An 18,877-nucleotide genomic window follows, 5' to 3' on the forward strand; every position below is an offset into this window, starting at 1 on the left:
TTGTTGCTTTGTTACTTGGTCACAATCCTGATTCCCACGTAACCGTTCTTTTTCATATTAGTCTATGCCAATAAATATTTGAAAATTTAGACTTTCAACTGCTATAAGCTGTGTAAAATGATGTTAATTGGGATTAGAATCTTGCGCATAGCATTTCATACTCCCAACAATTTTGTTTGATGATTGCTTGATGATATATATTGCTGTTAAACATTATAATTAGTTGGAAAATAGTCTAGAAAGTTTTGTTGGTTATGAGGGTAAATTTTTAAACTTGTAAGGAAATTTACCTTTCTTTTACATTTGACTGGATGTTTCTTGCAGGTCACAATTGAGGATCATCCTCACATGTCTGGAAAGCATGCATCTATACACCCTTGTCGTCATGGGGCTGTCATGAAGAAAATAATTGACGTATTGATGTCTAATGGAGGTGAACCAGAAGTTGACAAGTAATGCTTTAAACTTGAAAATTCATTTTGTAGATATATAAAATTTCATTTCATTATGCCAAGTTTCTGTTTTATGGAATTGACCATCAATAGATAAGTTGGAGCTTTTAGTGTCTCTGCATCTATTTCCTGCAGTGACACTCCATAATAGTCAGATCATACAAAGCACCCTTGTGAAGAGCCTCTTCATTGTCTATGATAATTGTGTTGTTATCAACTGCATATCCTTGTATCTATTTAATCTCTTATTACTGGATGTTTTTTTGAAATTCTGTCAATCGATATTTGAACATTGAGAGGTCATTTGGTAGATAATATGAGAAATTTCATTGGATGATTTCAATTAATGGTCTGACTATGTTGTGAAAGCAGTATTCTTTTTATACAAGCAATGTTCTGACTATGTGAATTATTGCCAAAAAACAGCCTGTCCTTTGGCTGGTTTAAACTGTGGATTTCTGAGCTATACAGTGTTTTGTAAAGAAGATTTTTATATGAATTATAAGATGAGATAATTTCAGAAATGTCTGCAAATGACCAAAGGATAGCTTCACAGAGCTAGAAAATAAACCAGTTAACATTTGGAATATGGGAGTGCTAAGATCACTTCCAGACACTAAAGAAGGAAAAATACCGATGAAAATACACAAGAAAAGAAATACATGAAAAAGGGTTAGCCAAAATGGTAAACCAAAGAAAGAGAGGAAATGCTAGTCAATAGTAGAGATAGAAATGGAAGTAAGTAAAAGTAGAGGATGGAATACATGCAAGGAGTTGGTATGGTCTTGTGACCTTGTGGAGGTGAGGTGTCTAACAATTGAGGAGGATGTGGATCGTCTCATAAGTCTGCACCATCTGCATCCATGGTTGGGAAATTTGCATGATGCTTAGTGCCTCTAATCACTGAGTAGGTTGGAGAAAGAAGCTGAAGAGCCAAGTGTGGCAGGGTTTGGAAAGGGCTTGTAAGGTCCTCTTGATTGGAGTAAAGAAGGGTTCCGTTTGCCTAGGTGCTAAGGTAGTAGAAGGACCCACAAGATAGCCACTCAGCAAAATATTAATTTATTTAACAATTTACTAAAGTTATGCTTAGAAAAATTTAAAATTCTAAGTTATGATATAATCTCGGTCCTTCATCACAATTTAATCTCAATCGTTCAGAGTGAAGGAGGTTAGGCAGAAATTATAAGAGGATATAGAGTGAGTATGTGTCCAAATCGATAAGCATAAAGAGTATGTAATTAATTCAGCAAGAGAAGGGTTTTCAGTAGTCTGCAAGCAGATGAGGAATTGAGGCAAGAAGGAAAAGGCCGAATAGCCTTAGCCCAGCTCAGAACCAACGTGACTGTACAACGAGTTGTAGACAAGGAGAAGTTAGCCTGCGTGGCTGCATAGTGCCCATCTATGCGCAAAAGGGTAGATCTGCGCAAGCATTGCATAGGGGTTGTCTTGATATTTATTTAGATCAGTTTTGGGTGGAGTTTTTTGTGGAAGGGGAGCATTCCCTTGTATAAATCTTTGAAAAATTTATTATTTGCTAAGCTAATAGAAAACACACAGTTGCGGGTTTTTTCCGGAGTTGGGGTTTCCTAGGTATATCTTGTGTTCTATGTGTTGAATGTGTTGAATGTGTTTGTCTTTAGATTTATTATTTATTTTCTATTGTGCATGCTAAGTTAGAAAACTTAGCGTATTTGCAATTTAAGTTTCCAGTATAAAAGTTGTTTGTATTTTTGGTTTTACACTTAGAAAATTGCGACTCAGTTACTAGGTTTTTAAGGAAATCTAGCATGGTATCAGAGCGTAGCCTTTGATTGAAGACCAAACACAATTTTTATCTTCAAGGGCAGGGTTTGCGATTGATAGGGAGTGAGTTCACCAAGTCGATTTCGCTCTAGGGTTTTTGGTTAGTGCGATTTGGTAGTATGGCGCATTGGGTCTTAGATTTGAGGACAGATTGGATGGTGTGTCCAAGTTATGTTCATGGCGTGAGAGGATAGCAGTGGTGCTGGAGGAGCAAGGGGTGTGGGAGTTTGTTGATAATGTCCCAACTACAACTACTGGCCTGCAACAATTGGCTCAATGTAACAAGAAGGATCCCAAGGCAAGAAGAATCATCTTGGAGGGAGTCAAAGACCACATTATTCCTCACCTGAATGGGAAGAAGACAACCAAAGCCATGTGGATAGCCATCATTGGTCTCTATTAGGGTTCGAGCAAGGCCAAAAAGCTAGTATTGAAGGACAAGCTTAGGAATATTAAAATGACCAAGTCAGATTCTATGGTGTCTTACCTCACCAAGTTTACCCAAGTAAGGGAAGATTTGGCTGGTGTAGGTGAGTCAGCTTTAGATAGAGATCTGGTGAATTTTTCCTTGTTGGGCTTCACCAAATCTTGGCAAGCCTTCCGAGATGGGATTTGTGCTAGAGAAAAGCTTCTAGATTAGGAGCGATTATGGGGTCACTGTGTCCAAGAAGAGATCTACAAACAAGCTCAATTTGGGTCTTGTGTCAAGACTCAAGACCATGGAAGCTGAAGAAAACTTTGCCCTAGCCAGCGAATGTAGTAGATCCAGAGGCAAAAAGAGCAGTGGTGGTGGAGAGCCAAGATCCAAGGGCGAGAAGAAGAAAAATGAGCTGAACAAAATCATGTGCTTTTCATGCCACCAGTTTGGGCATTATGCTACTAAATGCCCTAACAAGAAGAAAGGGTCAAAGAAGGACCAAGTAGTAGCCTTTATAGAGATAAATGAGTTTTCTTCTCATTTTGAGAAAAAGAGTTTTCACTCATTGCTTGCATGGTAATCTCAGTGGCTACTAGTTTGTGTTATGTAGACAATGATGCATCTTGTCATATTATGGGAAACAAGAAGCATTTCAACAAACTGTCATAAAGGGACATGCAGTTCGACATTGAGATGGGGAGATGACAAAAACTAATGGGTCAAGGGTACTAGTACAGTTCTATTTGAGAGGGAGTTTGGAAACCCCCTTTTTCTCAAAGATGTCCTTTAAGTACCTGGGCTCAAGAAGAACCTCGTTTTAGTTTTAGCATAAGGGGTATAAGATGACCTTCATACAATGTAGTGTTTTTAGAAAACCCTCAGACTCCAAGGTGGCTAAGAAGATTGGGGTTAGGCATAAGAGCTTGTATAGATTGCAGTTTGAGACAACCACAACATTATCTAGTAGAGGGAGCCGTGACTGAAGCAGGGAACTTGGAGAGTTGTGGCATGGGCGCATGGGGCATGTGTATCATAACACACTAAATATTCTCAAGGAGATAGCGACAGGGCTGCCACAGTGCAGTGTGGACCAACATGAGGTGTGCAAGGGCCGCACACTTGGAAAGTATGCCAAAAGCTCTTTTCCTAGCGTAGATAACAGGGCCAAGAGCATCTTGGACCTTGTTCATTTGTTTATGGTCTCTTCTCTATAGTATCCCTCATTGGGTACAAGTATTATGTCACCTTCATAGATGATCACTCGAGGAAGATCTGGATATTTTCATGAAAAAGAAGGATGAAGTCTTCTTGAAGTTTTTGGAGTTTAAGGCCTTTGTTGACAATTAGCCTAGCAAGAATATGAAGGCGTTGAGGTCTGATAATTGTGGGGAGTACACCTCAAACACATTCAAGGAGTTGTGTGCCAAGGAGGGCATTGGGAGTGAGTAGACTACACCATATAATTCTTAGCAGAACGGGGTGTCAGAGAGCAAGAACAAAGCCATAGTTGGAGCGGCTAAATCCATGTTGCATGACCAGGGGCTTCCCAAGTTCCTTTGGGTCGAGGCATGTAATACAATAGTTTTCTTGTATAACTAGAGCCCACACAGTGTTGGGGCGAGTTACACTAGAGGAGGCGCTTACAGAGAAGAAATTGGATGTATCACATTTCTAGATATTCACTAGCCTTGTGTACTACCAATTACCAGAGTAGAAAAGGTTGAAGCTGGAGCCCACAACTAGAAGGTCATCCTCATGGGCTACAACAAGACATCAAAGGTGTACATGGTGTATATACTCACACTTAGGAAAACAATGATTAAAAGAGATGTGAAGTTTGAGGAGGAAAACGCCTTGAAGAAGTCCTTAGAGTATGAGTTGATTATAGTGTAGGAGGAGGAGCAACAAGCTTCTAAGCAAGAGGCTCAACCATCACCTTAGACTATAGTTGTGCATGTTGATGGGCATGCTAGGCAACATAAGGATGAGGGGGACACCCAGTTGGAGGAGAGAGTAGAGCCCGCTCAGTCCGTGACTCCCAACACAGTAAGAAGGAGAGTGAGATGGGTAGATCAACTGATCCAAGAGGCGTAGGAGAAAGTTAGTACTCCTGTACATCAATTCGACAGAGCAGACACCACAGAGGTATACATGATATATGGCACTTATGACCGAGTTGTTGGATGCTGAGCCTTCCAATTACCAGGAGGCAACCACTTAGCAGATGTGGAGAGATGCGATAGTGGAGGAGTATGCCTTCATCATGAAGAATGATGCCTAGGAAGTGGTGCTAAGGACAAAAGGCAAACTTGTGGTGGGCTCTTGTTGGGTCTATAAGATCAAGCATGGGGTTGATGGGGGCATGGAAAAATACAAGGCAAGATTTGTGGCGAAGGGGTTCTTGCAGATAGAGGGGATTGATTATGACAAGACCTTTGCCCTAATGGCCAAATATTCGTTTGTCAGGGCTATTGCAATGCAGATGGGGTGGAGGATTCACCAGATGGATGTTAAAACTATGTTCTTGAATGGGTTGTTGAGGAGGAGATTTACGTTGAGCAACCAGAGGGATTTGAGACATGCAACAAGGATACTCATGTTTGCAGACTCAAGAGAGCCTTGTATGGGCTCAAACGGGCTCCACGTGCATGGTATGCTTGGATAGATAGTTACCTTCAGTGATTAGGCTTCACCAAGAGTGAAGCGAACCCTAACCTCTACTACATTGTTGTTGGTGTTGATTTGTGGTAGCATCAGATGTGCTCTAGCCACAATTTGGTGGAGAGGTTGGGGCACATGAGATCTCCAAGACCCAGAAATGGTTTGGTGAAATTTTGCTCGGTTAAGGAGATATTAAAATAATTAATATTTTTAATGGGTTCCTAAGTCTAAACTTAGGAAAATAAAAATATTATTGGGTATTAATATAAAACAAGGTTAGAAGGTTTTAAATGACATGGATCAAGCCAAATCTAATCTTAGCCGTTGATTAGAGATGTAATCTCGGCGGTTGAAGACTCAACAAAAAAAGTATAAGAGGAGGCTTGAGGGTTAGTTAGAGATACACCAGAGTGATCAGTCATTCTATTCTCTAGAGCGGGGTTTGCTAAGAGAGATAGAATCAGTGATTAGAGTTGTAGCTGAGGGGCAATGAGTACAGAGAGACAGAGAGGCAGAGATAGTGCAGGGAGTGTAGCCCAGGAGCCAGAGAGAGTGACACAGTAGCCGCCAGGGCTCACGCAAGGCCACGCAGAGGTAGTTGGGAGCTATGCAGAGCCTCAGAGAGGCCAGCGTTGTTGACGCAGAGGGCCAGAAGACTGACACAGGGCCTCCTAAGGTTGACGCAGAGGCCCAGAAGGCTGACACAAGGCCTCCTAAGGCTGACGCAGACCCATTCAGGGTGACACAGGGCCAACGCTGGGCAGAGCGGCTGACGTAGTCCAGAAAGGGCAGACGCTAGGGTCTCTGGGGCAGATTGTAGCTGAGGAGCTGCCGGAAGGATTACCCGGGTTTTCAGATCGGAAATCTGTCAAAAACTGAGAGGTATTACTGCCAAGGAAATTCTCTATTGGGTAGGCCAGTTTCGGCACCCAGATTGTACTCTGATATTGCTTAATAAGAAAACCCTCAGATAGCTATACCTGTTTTCCCACATTGGGTTTTTTCGGGGACATTGGTCCAAAAATAATGGTGTCATATGGTGTGATTGTTTCTGTTTCCTTCAGTTGTTGATCTGTAATATGTTGAGCATCCACTAGTGTTTATTTTAAGTATTTACATTGTAAATAACTTGTTAAGTAACGAAACAAGTAGGTAGGAATAAATCAGATAAAGTGCATGGAGGGTTTCTAACTAAGTAGACTTAGAAACTTCAACAGTTGGAGGTGAGTCGCTATTCTTGTGTTATACATGGACGATATGATTTGACAGGCGTAGATAAACACATCCAGGAGTGCAAGAGAGATATTGCAGGTGAGTTTGAGATGAAGGTTATGTGGGTGATGCACTATTTCATTGAGTTTGAGGTTTGGTAGGGGGATGACGAGATCTTCTTATGACAGGGAAAGTACGCCCTGAAGATTTTGGGGAGGTTTCACATGCAGGATTGCAGCGCATGACCACACCTCTAGTCACAAACTAGAGGAAGGTGGATACATCCAGATCAGAGCGAGTAGATCCTTCACTTTATCAACATTTAATAGGGTTGTTAATGTATTTGATGAACATGCGGCCAAACACATGTTTTGCAGTTAACTATTTGAGCTAGTTTATGATCGAGCCTACTAGAGTGCATTGGCTTGTTGTCAAGCACATATTTATATTGATTATTGTAAAGCATATTTTAAATGCTAGAATCAAAAGAAAAATATATTTTGAGTCAAGTCCCATTTGAACTTTTAAAATAAAGAAATACAAATTTTTGAAATTGTAATTTTTGGCTCCAAGATTGTCAAGTCGGCCCAACAAAGGACACAACCATCCAACCCAACAGAACAGTATATAGAGACATTCGACCTCCTCCACAAGGTATCAATTTGATCTCTCTCATCTAGAATCTTCTGGGCATCCAAGCGAAGGACAAGAAGAATAAAGAAGATGAAAAGGACATATTTCATCTCTTTCTCTCTCTCTCTCTCTCTCTCTTGGTTCACATATTTTCTGGGCAATTCTCTTGCAGGGGACCTAAATTTAGGGCAATTGTAGGGGCCAAAATTTCTCGGTCTCTGGGCATAATAAGGAGGCTAGAATTCGTCCTAGGGCAGATTAGAACGCAGAGTGCTAGATCAGATTGGAAGGCTTGACTTGGAAGGAGGAGACTAGGTTTGACCATAGATTTGCTGGACGCCAGTTACATCTAGTTGTTGGCTAGAGGTCTAGGTGCGTCTCTTGTTGAATTGCAGAATTTCTCTATTGAAAAGAGTTGCTGGGTTTTTATCCCATAGTGGGTTTTCCCAGGGTAAATCTTGTGCTCACTTTGTGCATTATGATCTCTACTATTCTACTATTCTTGTATGGTTGAATTTTTGAAGTATAATTATTTAATTATATAATGGAAAAATTAAAAGAAGATCGACATAATTAGAAGTAATTATCGATTTTTCAAAAATATTGTGCTAATATCTATCGCACTTTAAAAGTCAACATGGAATCATCATTTGAGTTTTAGACTAGGCCCCCAAAATTGAGTGCCATATCAGAAAAATATTTTGATGGTGTCAAAAATATACGTCTTAGTTGGAATGTCTAGAAAGTGTAGATTGAAACATTAGTGCTTAAACATGGAAAGAGGTGCATACCCATTGATAAGTTAGGATTGGGAATTGGGTCTTTTGTTAAATCTAGTGACCTTGAATTGACCCCCCAAGTATGTGTATATTTTAGTGATCCCCCCCTATAATGAACACTGCTCAGTGGTGGGTGTTGTTGTGTTTAGAGAATGGTGTCTAGTGCAAAATGATTGTTGCATGCCCCTATGTGTTGATGCCATGTTCCAATGGATTTAGCTTGGTGGTGATGATTATGGGTTTTAATGGTTAGGAGGGTATATGACACATTCTTCGCTTACATTATTTGATTGACATCATCACTTTGATATGATTACATGCATATTGGGTGTCACTACTATGATGTGGATATATGCTCTCATGTATGAGCATCTTGGGCTATTTGAGATGTATCTACTCTTTATTCTACTTGGTTTTCATTGGTACGATGGTTTTAGAAGGTAATCTCCTTGTGCACACATGTTGATGGTGATTAGGATGATTTAATGAGTCCTTCCACGTGATAATATTGGATGGAGACCTTTAGCACTAGTGCCCTAGTCATTAAGGCACATTTTCACTAATGTAATGTTTTATCATATAATTGAGATAATGATTGCATGGAGCAATGCTCTCTTGCACACATGAGACATTTTATTACTATTTTTTGCTCGAGGGTAGGATCAATCCTTCTCTGACACTTATATTCACTTGTACCTGATTTGAGCACGTGTTTATATGCTGATTCCTCCTCTCATGCACTAGTTGGCATATTTTTGGAGGACTTAGTTGAGTTGGAGTTTGTGTTATTCATCAATTTGTGGAGGTCGACTAGTTATATTCTATTATAGCTTTTGATTTCCACTTGGCACTTGCCTTTGCTTATTTTGAGGGTTTGATCCATTTCATGAATGTCCCTTCCACACATAATTTGGTTTGGGGAGGATTGCCTGAGGTATTTTATATATTCCCATGGATCGACTTCTTTAGAGAGGGAGAAAGTGGAACAATGGAGCTCTTTTTCACATGCATGGAGGGATATTTTCGACTTTGGGGCTCATCATTGATGGAGATTTGTACATGTGGCATGGCGACTCTTGTTATGTTATTTCTTTGACTTGCTCATATAATTAGATAAAAATCATTTGTTTATACACCCCAAGAATAGATCTGGTGTTTTTGTCATGAATATTATTCTTTTGTTGGAAGAGGGTGGAGCATTGGTTGTTGAAGGAATAAGGAATGATCTTATCTTATGGTATAGTTGTTCTACTTTCTTTGACATTTTGTGATGGTTGAATGAAGTGCTATATTGGATGATGACTCTTCAAGATCATGCTTGCTTATGCTGGTGAGATTGTTGTGATGTCTACTATGGGATGTTAAACTGAGAAATATGACTCCTTTATCATGTATTTTCCATTAGAGATTTTGTATCAATGTACTGTCCTATTATGTGATATTCCCACTTAGCATTTTGCTAAGTGAAATATCAATTTTTCTCATTTTTGCTTCATTACACAGATGCACTTAGGAAAGATGGGTTTAGAGGACCCATATTTGATTTTTGGCTTAAGACACACTCGAACATTAGAGCTGGAGGGAAAAATTGCGGCTTTAGTGGAGCGTGGGTGCCACCTCATAAGATTTTTGGCTTGTTACCCACCACCTTGTGGGTGATATCCCCAGGAGAATCTCTTCTCCATGATGAGGCTCAATCGACAGCTAGCAACCCCTTGATGCCTCCTATTAGCTCGATGTGCCATTTTTCTGCGACCTGAGCCAACCATGAGGTCCCTCACCCACCTGTATTGATCGTATCATTTGGTAATTAAATATTGAGTTTATTTATCATGGGTACTTCTGGGTATGGATTGATGGGGGTATTTGGCGGAAAGAGTAGGCTTAGTTTGTGCTCCTGTCCCCTTGGATCTTTGTCCTGTGGGATCTCCTTTACTGGCCATTTGATTCTAGGGTGGTACTACTTGGGAAACCCCGATTTTGGGTGCGTGGTCCCGCTTCTCTATCTCCATATATTACTCCCTTTCCACTCACTATACCCCCATTCATCTTTTCTCCCACTCGGGTCCACATTCCCATTCTGGGTCCACATAGGGCTAACCTCCCTACCTCCTTGCCCTCACCTTGGGTCAGGCCTAGAATGATGACCTAAAGTTTGAAGCAATTAAAAGAAAAAGTGAAAAGCACAAATGGCCACATTTAACAGGAAATTGTACCACAAAATGCAAAAGATGGCCGGGACAAAAATAATTGGCACGTAGGCAAAAGCTGACACATGAGCTCTACCCCATCCATGGCCATCACCCTGGTTCCATAGGCCCTAGATGAGCCTCCTCTATCATTCAAGAACCCATGATTGTCCCAACCCCTGGAGGGCAATGAACCACCCTACCTCAAAAGGGGTAATCATTGCTATAGTATACACATCATGCTCTTGTCCTTTGAGCCTCGAGCAGTTAATTAAAGAAATTTGGCGTCTAATGGACCATAAGAAAATATTACTTGAGAAGGTCAAGAATTCCAAAGATACAAGAAAAAAATAGAAGAAGAAAATGAATGTTTTGAGAAGAAATTCAACAAGAATCTATGAAAAAAGGAAGAAGAAAATTTGCACTTAAAAGACCTGAATCAAAGGTTATTAGAACAAATCAAAAGTATAAAAGATAAAGAGAAGGATACTAAGGACAAAGTCAACGATTCAAAAAATGATGAACTTTTACGTCTAAGGAATCATAACCAAAACCCTCTTACGCAAATAAAGAAACTAAAAAGTGACAAAAATTCACTAAATGACAAGTTAGAACAACTTGCTCAAGAAGTATTGAAATCTCCAACTGTAACAGTGTAAGTTGAAGATAAAGGAACAAATACTGATCCAGTCAATATCATAACTCAAGAAGATGAGAAACCAATAGAAGTTAAAACATATTTAGATGTTGCAGTTCAAACAATGGAAATTCCAAGTGATGATTCCATAGCCAACTCAACAACAATAGTACCTGAAATAAATGAAGAAATTACCACACATGATTAGGGGAAATCCAACCAGTAGAACTCCTTATCGACATCTGAACCATAAGAGCAGACAACTAAGTCAGTCTATATATTTGAACCATTCAGTTTAGAAACAACATATTTTTGTTCTAAGGAATACTGAATTTCGTAGAATCCAGTGCTATGATAACAAGTCATTACAAAATTCTAGTGATCGAAAGATTCCACAGAAGGCTAATCTAGGATTGTCTGATCCATTCTCAGTCCGATAATTTTGTTTATCACTCAGAGCATCATATCGTCATGAAAGTTCAGAGATAAGAAGATATGAAATGGGAAAAGAGATCTAGCTCTTTCATTATTAAGCTTTGAGGACAAAGCTTTTTGAAGAGGAAGACAATGGTATGAATAAAAATATGTATAAAATAATACAAATAATGTAAAACAATAATAACTAGTTAATGAAAAGGTATGTCCCTAAGGACATAACCGTTGGTGAATAGGTACTTGCCTAGGGTACATAAGCAGGCCCTCACCCTCATTGTAATCATACCTCATATCAATTCTTTTATATAATATTCAATATATAATTACTTGTCCTACAATGGATGTCTTTGTCTTCGAAGTATTTTGAACATTATTGTCGCGTATATGAAGTTTTTTTGTTACAATGGTATTAGAGCATTCCTCTGAGTATAAGAACTTTGTTCGTTACAAGTTGTATCTTCAGGTGTTTACCCTTGGAGTGTAGGAGGTGGACTACTCAGTAGGGAAACTTCATGTGGAGTTGGACAAAGTCCTACAATATCATGATACTCTACTTAATGATAGTATGCAAAGGGCTTCTGGTACCTATACCTGGCTAAATAGTGAGTAGAGCAAGGGGTGCTTCACAATGATCAAGATGGCTTGGCATTTGGGTATCAAGGGATTCCTTTGTGACCAGACAGTGAAAAGATTGGGGATGACTCAGTAGCACATTTGGGACCCAGTATTACTGGTAGTGATAGTGGTGATCAATTTTTGGTGGGGAGGATTGTAATATCCCCAATTTTGATTTTCCACATTAGAGACGATTTTTGGAAGAGGAGGCAATTCTGACATTGGGACTTAGGAGGAAAAAGGGAAATTGCAGCTCTAGTGGAATGTGGGGCCCACAAGAGAGAGAAATTTGGCCCAAGAAGGGAACTCGCACTCTTGGAGGAGAGAGAGAGAGGAGGGGGTGCGAATTAGGAGAGAGAAAGAGTGGGGGCCACCAAGGGAGAAAAGGAGGCCAACAATTATAAATAAGGAGAAGAGGCCTTCATTTGTATCTTTTGTCAACTTTACTTCTGAACACAAGTTCTCTTGAGTTGTTTAGCCAAGACAACCAGTGCTGTTTAGCACAAGGGATTCCCAAGCGGGAATTCCACCTCTACCTTTGGTGAACTTCGAGTGTCACCCTAGGAGAGTAAGGGGGAGTTTGTTCCGGGTGTTTGAGGAGCTAATTTGCAAATCATTCATCAGCTTGGGCATGTTTTTCCTTAGGGCGCAAAAAGGGAATTCATGGGTTGAGAGGAGCTAGCAGGAAGTGGAGATTGGGCTAGAGATTTTGCAGGAATTTATCCATTAGAAAGGCAAGTTTCCTCTTGGTATTTTGTAGGGCTAAGAGTGTTGTATTTTGGAGGGCCGAATTGTCTAAAATTTGGGTTTGCGCAAAGATCACTGGATATCTACTACGTAGCCATAGAGAGCAGGGAAATTTCGTGGGAGTTGCGCAAGGAGAGATAAAGAGATTTAGAGAAGTGGTTGCACGGGTTAGAAGAGATTTTCCATGAATTGATTTGGCTTCCTGCAGCAGGATTCTTTCTACAGGGTGTTTTTCCAGTGAGTTGGAGCCACACGCATTTCTTGGGGGTCACTGGGGCATGTTGGATTCAGCCCAAACCCTTTCTGAGTTTTAATGCGTTTGGTGAGAGGAGGCTAGGATTAATTTTACAGAATTTTTGGAGCACTTATGAGGACAAAATTCCTAGTTCCATTCAACAACCAACATCATAAATTCTGGGACGAGGGCGCAGTTTACCTTGGGACCATTTCCACCACTTGGGTCCATGATCAATTTCTGGGTTTGGTTGGAGCTGGCATCGAGAGCCAGCAGATTTGAGGGCCGAAATGTCAGTACACCTACAACAACAGTGTCAATAAAGCAAAGTTTTTTTTTTTCTTTTTTCTTTGGTGGAGTCATTCCAGCGTTTGGGCATCACAATTCCAACCTGGGTTCTTTGTTAGGTAAACTTGACTTAGGATAGAGTCAAAGTTGACCAGGTTAAACAGTGATGGTTTTGTGGCACATGGTATTGTGCACCCATAGTATTCTGCCCGTGGTATTATATGTAATGGAGCTTATAAAAGGCTGGAAGGACTTCATTGTAATGCAAGATTTGGAGGTGAGCGGTGAAGGCTCACTTGGTCGGATTGGCCAGGGTTTTGGCCAATGCTAATAAGATCTTATTAGGTTGGGTTTTTCCTCAGATTTGGGGTTTTCCCGGATAAACATTTGTGTTTATGTGTTTATGGTTGTTGCTGGTTATTTTTATATTTATTCCTCTCGGTAATTATTTATGTTATGCAGTAAATTTCTTAACAACTGGAATTAGAGCCAGATATTGGTTTCAAAGGGATTCTTTGATGCCAGGGGTTTATAGTGCCTGATGAGATCAATGTAGCCTTTTTACAAATCTGGGTTTGAAAATAATGGTGGAACAATCGTACGCGGAAGAACCTCGAGGAGAATGCGCAGAAGATAGTGCCGTAACTGCCAGGGATCGCAGTGCATTTGCGATATTTACCGGTTTGGAACATGCTGACGAATTGTTCGAGATTCATGCGGCTATTTAAAGAAGGTCAGTAGAAGAAAATTGTTCATGCGGCTTCGAAAATTGTTCGTTTTCTGCTACGTGAGGCCACCAGTGCTGGAATCTACGAGGTTCTCGTAGGGCTCGCAGTTGGAGCAGTTCGATAGAAGTTTTTGAGCAAATCAATGAAGTAGCAATGAGAGATGATGGATCAGAATTGCAATAGCAATAAAAAAAAAAAATTTAATGAAGTCAAAATTATTGCATGTAAATGGGCATATTACTGTAAGACTTGGTAAGGCATGTGTACCCTCGGTGATCACCGGTAAAGTCTGAGTTAGACCTAGGTGATAGGGGGGATGTCGGGTTAACAATACCCCGGTAAAAACTTTGAGGGGGGTAAGAGCTAGAGTGAGCGGGATTGTCTCACTTAGCAGGTTTGGCTGGAGTTAGTCAAGGAACCCCAAGTCAAGTTTAAGGGGGGAATTGTTAGGTAAACTTGACTCAGGATAGAGTCAAAGTTGACCAGGTTAAACAGTGATGGTTTTGTGGCACATGGTATTGTGCACCCATAGTATTCTGCTTGTGGTATTATATGTAATGGAGCTTATAAAAGGCTGGAAGGACTTCATTGTAATGCAAGATCTGGAGGTGAGCGGTGAAGGCTCACTTGGTCGGATTGGCCAGGGTTTTGGCCAATGCTAATGAGATCTTATTAGGTTGGGTTTTTCCTCGGATTTGGGGTTTTCCCGGATAAACATTTGTGTTTATGTGTTTATGGTTGTTGCTGGTTATTTTTATATTTATTCCTCTCGGTAATTATTTATGTTATGCAGTAAATTTCTTAACATTCTTTCCATTGCTTGCAGTAGCAAGTCCATGTTCCTCTGATCTCATTTATTGTACTCTTATTTATCAGAACTAATACAATGACTCGAAGTGTTTTCCCATATTTTCATGTTCAAATGTGTATGGTTGTGGATTTCTGAATTTAGTAGTTGTAGCTAGTTCATTCCTTCTGTTATCTATGGTATTTTTCCATTTGGAATATTACACTTGTTCACACTGAACATGTGCAGAAGTTCATATCCATGCTGTAATTCTCAGCACAGTACTTGGTCGAATATTTGATGGCATCAAGGAGGATAAACTATATCCTTAGCTGTACCACTCGGTTCCTGATATGCAAGAGTGATTGTGTTTTTCTTGGAGTACTATAGCAACATGATGACTGACATAATTATATAAGGTCTTTTTAGGTGTGCCAATTGACTTCTGATATGCCCAAAGGTATGTGAAAGACAAATATGTATATAGGTGCTGCTTGATGCAGTACTACTTGAAGGGGTACCAATGGAAGTTACAAGGGGCATCCAATCAAGTGATTCGTCTTTTATTTACTTTGTATATGCTTCATCAACCATAGGTTTACCAATTGAATGACAGATCTCCATGTTATTTAAAGATGTCAAAACACATCTCTAGGATTAATCTTTTTTTCCTAAAATTGTAGAGCATGTTGGCACAAGAAAGTGCTTTAATACCAGTTGTGGTGTTCCTTGTTGGCTGAAACGGAATATTCAGAGCACAGTAGACTGAAATATAGCTGCAGAAAGCAAATAATCATAGTCAGAATTGGAAAATAACAACAGTAAATGAACCTATATTGATGTTTATAACTGAATGCAATGTTCACTTGCCTATTAAAGGATGTAACCTCCAACATGATCAGAGCTCCAAATACAATAATATTCACTTGACAACCCATCACATAGCTTCTACTACTACAGATAGTTTCTAATTGACTAGAACCCTAACCACCTAGTGGACTTCCCTTAATAAGGCCTCAACCACTACTAGAAAATCTTCTTTAATGAAGCTACTCATTTATTGATTTCACACACTACTACATTGTGGGGTCTTATTTAATAAAGATGGCCTTCAATACATTAACAACCTATTTCACTAACTAGGTGAGTTAGGGTGGGACCCAAACACCCACTTAGGTGATGCTTGGATGATGAGGGATTGTGGTAGAGAGCTATGGATAGAATACAGTTGTCTGCAATTGACTTTGGAAACAAGGTTGCACAACTTTTGAAGGGGACAATTTCTGCCTACAGCTGGGAGAATTGACAGCATTCAGAAATGTTCTGGCAATTCATGTAAAATGTAGATATGTTTTGAAGGATTCAGACTTTTTGTCCCTCGTGACACATGCCCATATTTTAGCCTTCTTAATTTTTACAGGAAGAGTATCTTCATGTAATTCTTACATCTCTCTGTTACAATGATGGTGCACATACTATATTTTTGGGGTTAGTATTGGTGTACAGAATAAAATGCTTCTCAATCAGTGAAATTCTGACAAATTAGATTACAGACTCTTTGTGTAGAGGTGCATGGATGACAATGGAAAGATGTTTTGTATATCATAAGTGAAAGCAGTGAAGTAATGGCTGAGATGAGGAGTATGATCAAATTATAATATTTAATGTTTTTCAATTGATTGTTACCTCATGTGATAATGTGCACAATAGATCATGGTAAGTATGCTTTGGCATGTATGTTTGAAATGATGAGCTAGATAATGGGCAATTTCATTGTGGACATTGTCAAGATGTTTGAAACAAAAAGACAGACATTGGTAATAAATTTACAGCATTCGGAGGGATAGTATAAACTATTCTATTAGTGCTGTAGTGTTTTTTTTTACTGCTTACAGCTGTCCTTCTGCAAAGTGGCCTTGCTATAAGGGGCCTTTCTATGCCTTCAAAATCACTCAGGACTTGCAGCAGACGTCAGCTTCACCAACTCAGAGTGTTTTGAACCTGGATCTCAGGATTAAGACACATTCGATCACTTCAAAGTTCACAATGTTACAAACAAAGTTCATATACTCAGTGGAATGCTCTGATACCAATGTTATGAACAAAGTTCGTATATGCAGCGAAATATTCAGAATATCTGGTATATAAGAATGTTTATAATGGGACAGATAATTTATTATATAAGAATATTTGAATACAAGTGAGATGATTGTGTTACAAATGAGGGTCTGCTTTATATACCTAGGCAGGTACCCTTTCGTGAATGGTCATGCCCTTAGGGACATGACTCTTGATTAACTAATTACTCTTTAATTAACTATTTCTTATTATTATTTTATATATTTATATTTTATTCATAATACACAACTTGCCTCTAGACCACACTCCTGTTTGACTGTAGTCATTGTTTTACCATGTTTGCTGAATTCTTTTCTTTTTCTTTCATTGCTTTAGTCAAACTTTCACTTTGTGAAGCTCATATTTTGATATTCAGAGATAATCATTATTGAAATAGATCTCTAACATAAGATGTCTTTTCTGGATATCTATTATTTGTCAGCTCTTTATGCCATGTTTTTTATGAATTTATTCTTAATTTTATGCAGGTATCTATTTCTCTTCCTGAAATTCTTGGCATCAGTTATTCCTACAATTGAGTATGATTACACTATGGACTTTGCTTTGGGCAGCCCCCAACAATGATTGGAAGTAATGTGGAGATGGATTTGGAGAGTTGCTTGGGGTTCCCTGCTTGTAAGTGCATGAAAATTTCCTAATTGGATAGAATTAAAATTGCAAATGACAAAGTAAGGACTATTTAACATTCCTTCAATGGTATCTTAAATGTATTTTGAAAAGCTTCCCAACAATTCTGATTGGATATTAAAGGGATTCACATACCTAAAGATTCTAACAAGTAGAGCAGGCACTTTTAAGGACTTCTTTATTGGCATCCATGTACAAAATTCTGTACCCTTGTAAGAAGACCCTTTTTAAATTGGAAACTACACTTGTATTTAATTATGCTAATACAAACAATGAATTGAATTCTCAATTCCTTTTATGCAACCATTTTATTTTCATCCATGTCTTAAATATTGGAAAGGGTGAAGCTGTTGAAATATTATTTTCCAAGGAAAACCTTGTGGGGATGCTTCCCCACACTCGTGGACATCCCCAGTAAACCTGCCTGATGAAATATACTATGTAATGTTAATGTAATATAGTAGTAATTTGTGTAAGCCAGCATTTAATTATTTGTTTTGCAAAAGCAAAATATAGTTTTCATATTAATGTACATAAGATTACAATTACATAGTGGGGACCTGCCATTACTAGGGGCTTCACTGAATAAACGACACAAATAACTCCACATGGAGAATGAAGGCAATTGCCAAAGGTCATTCATAAATCATAATCAACCTCTCTCTTTGGGGATGGTGCTTGTTAACTCCAACAGATTTCTGTTATGAACCACGCGCCTTAAAAATGATAAGAAGCCAATAATTACAGTCCACTTCAAGGGAGAACCTCCTTTTACAATGAATACAATGAATAATACAATATTTGATGATCCTTCTTTTGTTGCTTGAGGGACATCTGTATATATGGTTGTTGTCTCACAAGTACCCAATCCTCTACTTTAAAGTCCCTTTCATTGCAATGTTGATCTACTTGCTGTTTCATCCTATTTTTTTCTGTAACCAAGTTGCCCTTCAATAGTTTGAGAACCTCTTGTTGGTGCCATATCTGCTTGAGTCTCCACTGCTTGAGTCTTTATAGTTCCTCTCAAGGGTGATGTGACAGATGGAGGATGATATCCATAAAGTGCCATATATGGGGACTTTTTTTTATGAAGTGTGGAAAGATGTGTTGTACCACCATTCTGCCAATGGGAATCACTTGACCCATTTTGTTTGTTTATGAGATGCAAAGCAACATGGATATCCTTCTAAACATTTATTCACAATCTCAATTGCCCCATCAAATTGAGGGTTGCAAGATGAGTTGTGAGCCAATTGAGTACCCAAACAACAAAAGAACTCAGTCCAAAAATTTCTTTGTCACTTACAATAATCTTCGGTGTTCCATGTAGCTTTTGGACTATTTCTATGAAGTTAGTAGAATGCTTCTGCCACTGTACTTGCTTTAAAAGGATTAGAAAGAGAGCAAAAATGGACATATTTTGTCATTTGATATACCATTACCATAATGACTTTCCTTCGGATTTGGGTAAAACTGTAATAAAATCTATTGA

General features: G+C 39.1%; 1 protein-coding gene across 1 annotated transcript in view; it reads left to right on the forward strand.

The window, feature by feature from the left end:
* Positions 1-18,877, forward strand: part of ATG3 (autophagy 3 (APG3)) — a 151,715-nt gene that overhangs the window by 97,592 nt on the left and 35,246 nt on the right. The window contains exons 8-9 of the mRNA XM_089416693.1: positions 325-452; positions 17,226-17,373. Of these exons, the coding sequence (XP_089272819.1) occupies positions 325-452; positions 17,226-17,322 (225 nt within the window). The 3' untranslated portion in view covers positions 17,323-17,373. The remainder of the gene's footprint in view (positions 1-324; positions 453-17,225; positions 17,374-18,877) is intronic.

This window comes from Pinus tabuliformis, chromosome 6 (genome assembly GCF_031772625.1).
Source record: "Pinus tabuliformis cultivar Carrire ecotype Pingquan chromosome 6, CPIR1, whole genome shotgun sequence".
In the NCBI taxonomy this organism is placed as follows: Eukaryota; Viridiplantae; Streptophyta; class Pinopsida; order Pinales; family Pinaceae; genus Pinus; species Pinus tabuliformis.